General features: G+C 34.6%; 1 protein-coding gene across 1 annotated transcript; it reads left to right on the forward strand.

Moving 5' to 3' along the window:
* Window positions 1-4,542: 4,542 nt before the first annotated feature.
* On the forward strand, window positions 4,543-7,329 carry LOC149256214 (growth-regulating factor 5-like). The gene is made up of 3 exons (XM_089460689.1): window positions 4,543-5,524; window positions 5,908-6,322; window positions 6,519-7,329. Exons 1-3 carry the CDS (start codon window positions 5,287-5,289, stop codon window positions 6,970-6,972), a joined length of 1,107 nt encoding a protein of 368 aa, XP_089316815.1. The 5' UTR covers window positions 4,543-5,286; the 3' UTR covers window positions 6,973-7,329.
* Window positions 7,330-11,143: the final 3,814 nt, after the last annotated feature.

The raw sequence follows: 11,143 nt of genomic DNA on the forward strand, positions 1-11,143 counted from the left end.
GGATCAAAACTCTTATCCATTACCTTTTGAATGATAAACCTGAAATAATTTTCATATGAAATTACAATTCAAAATATAATTTCATGATTGAAATTTCATTTCTTAAAAATATTATTTATATATATTAAATTTGGTAGGATTTTTTGATTTTTGAGTTTTACATGTTTATTATTCACCTTGTTAAGCGGAGGGTAGCACAAAATTCGAACCTAATATCTCCAGTTCGGTGAGACATCATTCCACGGCCATCCCCAAGTGGGCCTTATTTTTTTTGTAAGTTTTGGTAGGATTCTCTAACTTCTCACCCCAAATGGGATCCCCTGACTTTGATCATAGGCCTTTACTTATAACTCTCAATTTTGTCATGCATAGAGATCCCATTGAAGATAATCCTTATAGCCAAAAGAAGTTAATCTTTGATAGAAATAAAAAAGATCTCTTTCTAAATGAATTAAAAACTAATTTGCTTCCTTTATCTAGTGTAGACAACATAGAAGATCTCTATCATAATTTTACTACAACCCTATCACATTCTATTAACAAGTTCTCAACTGAAGTTTCAAGTAATAAAAGGAATAGAAAAACCAACCCATGGTATGACAAAGATTGTAAAAGTGCGAGGAGACCAATTAAGGAAGTTGTTGATGAATCTCTTAAAATTGACAAGATAAAAATATACAAAGGCCTAACTAAAAGAAAAAAAAGGCAACATATTCGTAAAAGACAAGAGAATCTCTTACACCTCTCTAAGGTAGCTCCTAAGAAATTTTGGAGGCAGATTCTAACTAGGAAAACTAAAGATAATAATAAAATTGCTTTACACGATTGGAATTCCTATCTTAAAAAGCTTTATGAATCTCCAAATGTCATGGATAACTTTGAAACCCTGCTCACAACGAAAGAATTTTTCTCATTAGAAGACATTGATTTTGGGGTTAATCGCTTGGCTAATGGGAAAGCTAAGGACATTGAAGGTTACCAGGCGGAAATCTTAAAAATTGGAGGTCCTGTCCTCATCCCCCACATTCACAAGCTTTTCAATCAAGCGGTCAAGCAAGGGTTCCCTAAACCATGGACTCAAAGCCTCATTATCCCTATTTTTAAAAGTGGGGATACAAATAACCCCTCTAATTATTGGATAATTATGATCAGCGCTCTCCTAGCCAAGTTATATGGTATTATTTTGGAAAGGAAGTTGAGCGTATGGCTTGAAAGTGAAGATAAGCGGGCTAAAGGCCAAGCGGGTTTTAGAAAGCAACACTCAACAACAGACCACATTGTTATGCTTAGGATCATTATGGAGGAATGTCGCAATGATAAATCCAATCTCTTTTGTTGCTTTGTGGACTTTAGAAAGACTTTCGATACGGTTCCTAGAAACAACCTTTGGAGCATATTAGAAGAGCTACAGGTTCCTTTTGAGTTGAGAGTTGCCACTATAAGGTTATACGAGAATGTAATTGCCAAGTTAAAGAGCAACGAGGGGTGGTCGAAAGATATTAAGTGTAATATCAGAGTTAAACAAGGTTGCCCACTCTTCCCTACCCTATTTGGCATTTACATTGACAAGCTAGAAGGTTGTTTAGAGGAAGCAGGATGTGCTGGCACGATCTTAGCTAGGATAGTCATCATCCTTCTTCTCTACACTGCCAATATTGTTCTTCTATCAAGGTGCCCATCTGATCTTGATAAGAAACTTATACTTCGTAAGGATTTCTGCTCTACCATGGGTATGATTGTTAACACTGACGAAACAAAAGTTATGATTATCAAATCCAAGAAGGACACTTATGCTAATTTTATGTATGACAATAGTAACTTGGAGGAAGTGTCTTCCTACAAGTACCTAAGAATTGATATTCATCACAAGCTTAACTGGAACTATAGCATTGAGAAAAGGATTAATGGGGGATGGAAAGCTTATTTTGGTCTTGAAAATAATTGTAAAACAACAAACCTCGTAATGTGGGATAGAAAGAAGTTCCTCTTTGGAACTTTAGTCACTCTGGTTATCTTATATGGATGTGAGGTTTGGGCTTGTAGCATCTCTAGAGAATGTTGGAGAAAGATTGAGCAAATCCAGAAGCATTTTATAACGTATAACCTCAAAATTAAAAGAAACACACCCTATCCTATTCTCCTTATAGAAATGGGTCTTTCCCCTATCGAGAGCCTAGCTATGACTAGGCTTCTGTTGTACAAGCACAAACTCAATAACATAAGAGACCATAGATTTCCTAAGGTAGCTTTAAATTCTAGCCAAAACCACCTAAGGCTCAAACGAGGTTGGTATAAAGACACCAGGACTTGGTTAAACCATTGGGAGATCGACGAGAATGTTGCATTGCAAAACATTAATCTAAGTTCAAAGAAAAAATGTGGTGTTAGAAAGATTTAGCAGCTAAAAGAAAATTAAGATATTATAAGGAGGTCATCAACCCCACCCTAGAAGATCAAAAGTATCTCTCTGTTTTAACTAGCTCAAAGAAGAAAATCAATATAGCCAAGATTAGAACGAACTCTCATGAGCTCCATAGTGAAACGAGTCGTTGGGCAATTCCTAAAACACCATGGATGGAAAGGTTCTGCCATCTCTATGAGAATACGAACATCGAGGATGAAAATCACTTCCTCTTAGAGTGCCCCGCGTACAACCACATTAGATCTCAATTTCAAAATCTTTGTTGCAACACTGACCTTCCTAGGCCTTTACGTTGTCAAAATTACAGTGAGCTCGGGAGGCTTCTCTCCAAGCTTTTTGAGCATAGGAATAAAATCTTAAATCAAACTAAATAATTAGTTTCTTTAGGTCTGATAGACCAAAGTTTGGTCTCAATGGACGTTAACCACCACCATCATCACAAGATTGGAACCCAAGACTTCAGATCTTCAGGTTCAGTGAGACTTCATTTCCACGCCCATTGCCAATTGAGCTATCCAAAGCCACAATATTTTAATTAAAAAAACATTTACATAAATAATTATTTATAATTAAAAAAACTCAAACAAATTATAACAATAAAAAATTAATAGAAATAAAATATTAAATTATTATTATTTTTTAATTTAAATTTTATTCTTAATCATTTTAATTCCAAACCATTTTTAAAATTAATTATATATGGAGTAGTTTTTAAATGTGATTTTTGGATTTTCAAGTGGATGTTTGGTTGGAATTGAGCCAAAAAATTTGTGGCCATCTTAATTTATGTTGTTTAAACAGATTTTCCATTGCATATATGAATTCAACGCTGTCAAAAACCCTTGCCACACTTTCATGGTGAAGAGTTCACCTTTCAAACTTGTGATTTCAATGAATCCTTGCCAGATTCTAAAAACATTAGATTAAAAAATAAACCAGAAAATTTTCAAAAAAGTTATACTACTCCCTTTAACATGTTTATATATTTTAAAATAATTAATTTTTTATTTAAATGTTCATAGTTAAGCCAAAAACCTTTTTTATTATAATGTTTATTCTCATGACACTGTTAATCTCTAACAAAATCTTGAACAGGTATCCGTTCCTGCAATTTTAACACCACACACACCTGTTTAACTCCATCAACCTTCCTTTATACAATACTATGCAAATACCAATTAAAATTCTATGAATATCAATTTAATATTTTCCCATCTTAAACTCTAAAACGACAAAACAATACAATAATGTACAAATACCCGTTAAAATTCTATGAATATCTATTTAATATTTTCCCATCTTAAACTCTAAAACGACAAAACAAAATTATGTTGCATATCCTACTTCCTTATCATTTTCTTGAATTGTGAATGGAATGAAATATAATAGTATTTTTTTCTCGTCCTACTTTATCGTTTCGCCATTTCGCTTCACTTTAGACAAAGTTGATGAATAAATTCCGACTTGTATCAAAACTCTTATCCATTACATTTTTATTATTATTTGCAAGATATTGAAAACGAGATGGATTAATAAATCCATAGACTCTATCAAACCATGCCATCGCCCACACATTGAACGATGTGGGAGGACCGAAAGAAGCCGATTTTATACTCCCAAACTTATAATAAAAAATTCCACCCAACTTACAATAAATTTTATTCTGCTTTATAGATCCTGGTTGAGGCGAATCTCCACTGCCAATGTTGAACACTCTTTGAAAATCTAGGACTCAGAAACGGGTTGCCCAGGTTCACAAATGCACACCCGTTAGCCTCTGTCCATTCAGAGGCAACAGCAGAGCATTTATGGCTCATGTGCATAGGTCTGCTGCCAGAACTTGAACTTTGTAATCAAGCAGCAGCACAAACAGAGCACATTGAATGCGAAAGTGTTAGTAGATTAGCAAGGGAATTAAGTTACCTGAAATATATGGTGTCCTATCTACACAGTATCAATTGGAATGTCCAACAAAAAGCCTGAAAACAAAAAGGACAGCCTGACCACCACACCTGTCAATGGCCTCGATTTCCTCACAAGAAACCATTAACTTAATTATCTCTCATACTTTATAAGCATAATCATAATAACAACAAGACAGCTGGGTTGTTTTTTAATGACCCTCGTCCTGCCTGTAAGATCTGCCTCTGATTGTATTTTCAGAATCGTCGCTGAGGTGAGTAAAGAGGTCATTTGAATGTACTTGAAGCTTGTCTGGGATTGTTCTTGCTCGTCATAAAATTTTGCCCTTGCCTTCCCGCCTGTAACCTGTCTTTTCCCAGTGTTTTGGCCCTTGCATTGCTTGCTGCCCGTTGGTTTCAAAAACTGCATTGTATTTCTCACAGCATCTTGTTACCCAGTCACAGAAACTGCTGCCCATTTAAAGAATACCCCATCTTCTGCACTTCTGATAAAAGTCAGGCGACATGTTTCAGTAAAGCTGAACCCAATCACACGTTCTCTCAACGGCAGAAAATCCATTTCTGAGTCCTGGAGGTTGTTGTGCATTCTCAAGCTCAGCGGCAGCAGCAGCTTACAAGTGTTTTAGTCAATTACCATCGAATTAGTATGATTTGCCCGAAAGTAGTGGGGGTTTGTCTTGTGTGTTTTAGGGTTTCATAACTAAGAGAGGCAAAATTTACTAATGCAATCGGGTGGTTTGAAAGGGTTTAGCATGATGTTATGGTAGAAGAGGGCCAGGAATGGTAATGAAATACCAGCTTCTACTAGGGTTTCCTGCATGGATCATTCTTGAATCCTTTCTACCCATGTTGCCAACAGCGGCTGGAAGTAGAACAAGTCTCAAGTATATGCAGTGGGTTTTTTCAAGCAAAACAGGTTTGATTTGTAACAGCTAGAGATTAATGCATTTGATGCGTATGGGAGGAGAAACTATGAACTATCACTCTGGGATTCAAATGCACGGAGCTAGGCCTCCTTTCACTCCAGCACAATGGCAGGAACTGGAACACCAGGCATTGATCTTCAAGTATATGATGGCTGGAATCCCTGTGCCTCCTGATCTCCTTATTCCTATCAGGAAGAGCTTGGAGGCTATCAATGCCGGACTGTTTCATCATTCACATCATATTCATCCCAATAGTAAGATTTTCACTGTTGCTGGTTATGTGACGCAATCCCATTTTAAGGATTTTTTTGGCATCAATTTAGATGCATACAGAAACAGTATAAATACATATATATAAACCCTAAAGGTCAATCTGGTTATATGTTGAAAATAGTATGGAGAGACAGATTGCAATGTAGTTCCAGTACACTCTAGTAAGTCTTGGCATTCAAATCTGCAAACTGTCCGGCACCTGAATATGCATATGTATTTTTATTTATTTATTTATTCTGACTACCCTTGTGGATGTTAGGTATGCCTAGACCTCGATTCAAACGATGCTACTGATAGTTTTAGTGTTGTTATTATTGTGTGATAGAACCCAATATAATCTATTTTACTTGGGCGTTTTTTGCAGTACCTTGGAGCTCTCCATTTCAGTTGGGCTTTGCCAAAAACTGTGACCCAGAACCTGGTAGATGCAGAAGAACAGATGGGAAAAAATGGCGTTGCTCAAAGGATGCATTTCCTGATTCAAAATACTGTGAACGCCACATGCACAGAGGCAGAAATCGTTCAAGAAAGCCTGTGGAAACACCCGCCTCTCACTCCTCATCCCTTAGTCTCTCAACAGCTAGTGCTCGCAATAATAGCATTCCATCGATCACAAACAATACACAGTCACATGTACCCTTCGCCACCCCCTATTCCACCTCTCGGCTTGCAGGAGCAGGAATAGTACCACCACCTTCTTCTGCCAACAGCAACAGCAGCAGCAACAACCAATTCAATACTGATGTAGGATCGTATTCACTCCCCAGCAAAGATTACAGGTATATTATTGCCATATCTATAACAAAAATCATGCAATGCTACTTAGTTTTGTGGTTCAATACACAGGTATATTGTTCAAAATAACCGATTCTTTCATAGGAATCCTAAGAGCTTATTGGAGAGCTATATAAAATTGATCTAGGGTACTTATTTCTTTAGACTGGCATTGGCAAATTTCTTGTTTGATTTTATTAGGTATATGAAAGGAGACATCGATGAGCATGTGTTCTTCTCCACTGAAGTTTCTGGGACATCTAGAGGTCTGGGTATCGATTCCCAGTCAATGCTCAGTTCATCTGTGGACAGTGGATGGCGTTCCTTGATGCCTTCAAAAGTGAGCCCATTCAGTTCCCAGTCCAGCTTCCCTACTGATGCTGCTACAAAGCAGCAACATTCCTTTTTAACCAGCAGTTTTGGAGGTGTGCAGGATCAGCCCGTGAATGTTAAAATTGAACAGCAGCCTCTGAGGCATTTTTTTGATGAGTGGCCAAGATCAAGGGATTCATCTACTCTTTCATGGACTGAATTGGATGAGGACAGATCCAATAGGAGCTCCTCCACTACCCAGCTTTCCATTTCTATTCCAATCACCTCTTCAGATTTCTCAGGATCCTCCAATTCCCGTTCTCCTACTCGTGGCTGCAAGTAAGTATTAGTTCCTTTTATGTGATACAATCCATTATGCCCAAACATCATGTCAAACCCTAACAGTACTTTCTATCTATATTAAAAAAACCCCAAGTATTCACAAATCACTTCTCACAAGTGGAGATCTGAACCTCAGTTTTTTAAACTATTTGGTTCTGTGTGACCTGCAGTTTCTACAATATAGTTTCCATTGATTGTATTAGATAGATTTTAGATTTTAAACGTTTTCAAAGGCTCATCATGTACATCAACTTGTGAACATTGGCAGGGATATTGTTATTCAGTTACTTTTTAAAATTCTGTGCTGTTATTTCTTTAGTTTTATAAATAATGATGGTGTTCTACTGTTCATGGTTGATTGGCTTGCAAAATAATGATGGTGTTCTACTGTTCAGGGTTGATTGGCTGATTTTTCTGTGAATAGTCTTTTGATATCTTGCTATTTTATGTTTGCAATATCCAGTCCTCCAAAAATTCTAACTGACAGAAATAGAAACTGAACTAATTTATATTTGTATTCATAAATTATAGTATTTAATTGATGTTAACAACTGTAGAAATTTCAATTAGAGGCCGAATTTAGAGGCCCCATATGTATAGTTGGGCTTAGGGCTTAAAAAGACTGTATTTATCGAAAAAAATCATTCTAATTTCGGATTTTTTTGAACCTAAAAGCCTATTGTAATCAAATTCCCTTTTGAACTCCGGGCTGCCTTATTGACAGTGAGTACACTTATTGAGCTCGATGAATATATTACGCGAGTGCGCCACGAGTCCAAACTTTCCTCTTTTTTCTTGCTTTTTGGAGTACGTGTAGGAAATGTTCAGCAGACAATTATTATTTGCATGGATTATGCTACCTAATGTTTATTTATTTATAGCAACACTTATCAGCATTGTCAGTTCCACTGCATTCGCAAGTAATACTTTGAACATCTTTATCCGTTTGAGAAGAGCTTCAGTTTCGATTCAAACTTCTCAGATTACACGGTCGAGTAGGCTAATCAAAGACGAGCATGGGCTCGTTTCTTAAGGTAAAAACACACCAATAACTTGTCTGAAAATAATTCAATTAGATAGAGGGGAACCCAACTTATACTGAACATATTCAACAAGTATGGCTGCTAGTTGAATCAATTTAAGAATTCAATTCTCTTTGTGGTGCCATTTCAGTTATTATGACTGTTCTACATGATGCACCGAAGCACCAAACTAGCATAGATCCATTATAATCCCAGATATATTAAGCTATATTATATTCCAGCACAGAGAGGGATCAGAACTCGATCAAAGATTTAAGGTTAAGATAGATCTATGTTATATTTCTATTTAATATCTTTTTGACATCCTTAGGTTTCAAACTGCCAAAAATTTTTCCTTCTTTATTTATATCAGCATTATGTATATTAGATTACACCTCCACCTCTCTTCTTACCTCCACCTCTCTTCTTCCTTCCGCTGTAGGAGCACCCATCTTCTCTTATTGTAATAATAATAACATGTTTTGGTGATTTACTGTTTGGTAACTAGTTTAATGTCTGACACTAGTTTAGATATAAAGCTTTAGCATGTAACATGCAGTTACCAGTGTGTTGGATAAAAGAGTCATTGTTATATCTTATCAAAGGCACTTATTCAATTGTGTGTGAGCTTTCTTGTATTTTACTTAATAAGTTTTTGTTATCTTAACATGGTATCAAAGTTACTTGGGATTTGAACGATATATCCTTGCATCTATTTCTTTAAAATCATGGGAAACTCTTTTAGGTGAGGGATTGATCGTCTGCCTGCCCTAAGCTTATGAGATGCTTGTCATATTACTTCCAAGTATGGATGGTTACCTTGGATACAATGTTTTGAGTGAATAGATTTCTTTTTAAGTGATATAATTCTAGTTTAATAGAATTCATGAATAGTTTTACATCCACATTGACCTATTCTGGTCATCTATATACATCAGTTCAATAGTGTTTTTCTATTTTGGAGGATTGATTCGGTTTTCTTTTAAGATTAATTCAATTTTCTTTGCAATCGCTATAATCACTACTTGTCAAGAAAAAAGTTGATTGAAATTCTTAGGGAAAAACTAGTGGCAGGAAGATAGTTAAATTAGCGACTAGCATTTAGAGATTCAACGTGGAAATGCAAGCAAAAATATAACAAAGCGTTAACCATTTTGTAAGTGTAAAAGATTCATAATAGATGGCCTTCTAATGCATAGAAGGCCACTATTTTGCATGGTGCTACATGATGTTAAGTGAGTGTTACAAAATGTTAAGTGACACAATATAGATGCTTTAGAGTGCACTTAGCTTCTCTAGGTGCAACAAGGATACAAAGACAGTTTTTTAGTATGAAATTTTTTCTAATTGCATAGGAGACCAGTTAATTTCAAATTCATGGGATATTTGCTTTTCAAATTTATAAAGAATCAATGTTTGAACTTGAAAGGAAAGTATGAATTTTTGGTGGTTAACAATTATATATTTATATATACTAAGATATGATAGGGTAGAGTATTTATACCTTAATAAATTTTGAGCAATGAAATTTTTATGGGAAGGCAGGTTCTTTGTTCCATGTATAAAGGGGTAAAATTAAATTATTATATTTTTTCATTAATTTGTCCTCAAATGAATGAGACGATGATACTAATGAGCGGCTTGAGAAACCGTGAGAGATTTTACACGGGGTAAAATTAAATTATTATATTTTTTTGTTAATTTGTCCTCAAATGAATGCGACGATGATACTAATTAGCGGCTTGAGAAACTGTGAGGAGATTTCACTAGCTGTAAAGGGTGCAATTAAACTAATTAGCGGCTTGAGAAACTGCGAGGAGATTTCACTATATGTAAAGGGTGCAATTAAATTGTATTTTTGGTTAGTTTGTTCGCAATCCAATGAGACTAGCAGGTGGATTGAGAAATTTGTGGGGGAGATGAGAGTAATGGGTGGCTTGAGAAACTGTGGGGGTAGATGAGAGACTAGTGGGGGTAGATGAGACTAATGGATGGAACAATGGGAAGATGAGTCTTGAGAAATCGTAGGGCTTGGGCCAATACCAATTCATATTCATAGTTAGATTGGTGTCCACGGAGTTTTTCTCACGTGGATTGGGAAATTTGTGGGGGAGACAAGGATAATGGGTGGCTTGAGAAACTGGGGGTAGATGGGAACACGTGGATTGAGAAATTTGTGGGGGAGATGAGAATAATGGGTGGCTTGAGAAATTTGTTGGGGGAGAAAAGAATAATGGGTGGCTTGAGAAACTGTGGGTAGATGAGAATAATGAATGGAACAATGAGGATGAGTCTTGAGAAATCGTAGTTATACCAATTCATAATATTTATAGCTAGATTTGTGTCCATCGAGTTTAAAAAAAGTTTTATAAATTATTTTATTAAATTATTATTATTAATAGATTTGTGTCCATCGAGTTTAAAAAAAGCTTTAAGATAACACCTTATTATAAATTATTTTATTAAATTGTTATTATTATTAATAGATTTATTATTTTATTAAATTGTTATTATTATTAATAGATTTGTGTCCATCGAGTAAAAAAAAAAGCTTTAAGATGATACCTTATTATAAATTATTTTATTAAACTGTTATTATTATTAATAGATTTGTGTCCAACGAGTAAAAAAAAAAGCTTTAAGATAATACCTTATTATAAATTATTTTATTACACTGTTATTATTATTAATAATATGTCCATCGTATTGAAAAAACACTTTAAAATGACACCTTATTATAAATTATTTTATTAATTAAAAAAAAGCTTTAAGATAACACCTTATTATAAATTATTTTATTAAATTGTTATTATTATTAATAGATTTGTGTCCATCGAGTTAATAAATTTATGTCCGTCATACCTTATTATAAATATTTTTATTAAATTATTATTATTATTAATAAATTTATGTCCATCGTATTAAAAAAAAACTTTAAAATGACACCTTATTATAAATTATTTTATTAAATTATTATTATTATTAATACATTACTTGCTACATGGAAGCACATAATTAGGTTGTAAAATTAATATCTATATCTTACTTTATAATTGGGTGGTAAAATGAATATCTAAATTGAGTTGTAAAATGAATATCTAAAATATTGTAAAATAAATATTTAAAGATTTAAGGTCTTTAAAAGATGGT

This window comes from Pinus tabuliformis, chromosome 7, assembly GCF_031772625.1.
Source record: "Pinus tabuliformis cultivar Carrire ecotype Pingquan chromosome 7, CPIR1, whole genome shotgun sequence".
Taxonomy (NCBI): Eukaryota; Viridiplantae; Streptophyta; class Pinopsida; order Pinales; family Pinaceae; genus Pinus; species Pinus tabuliformis.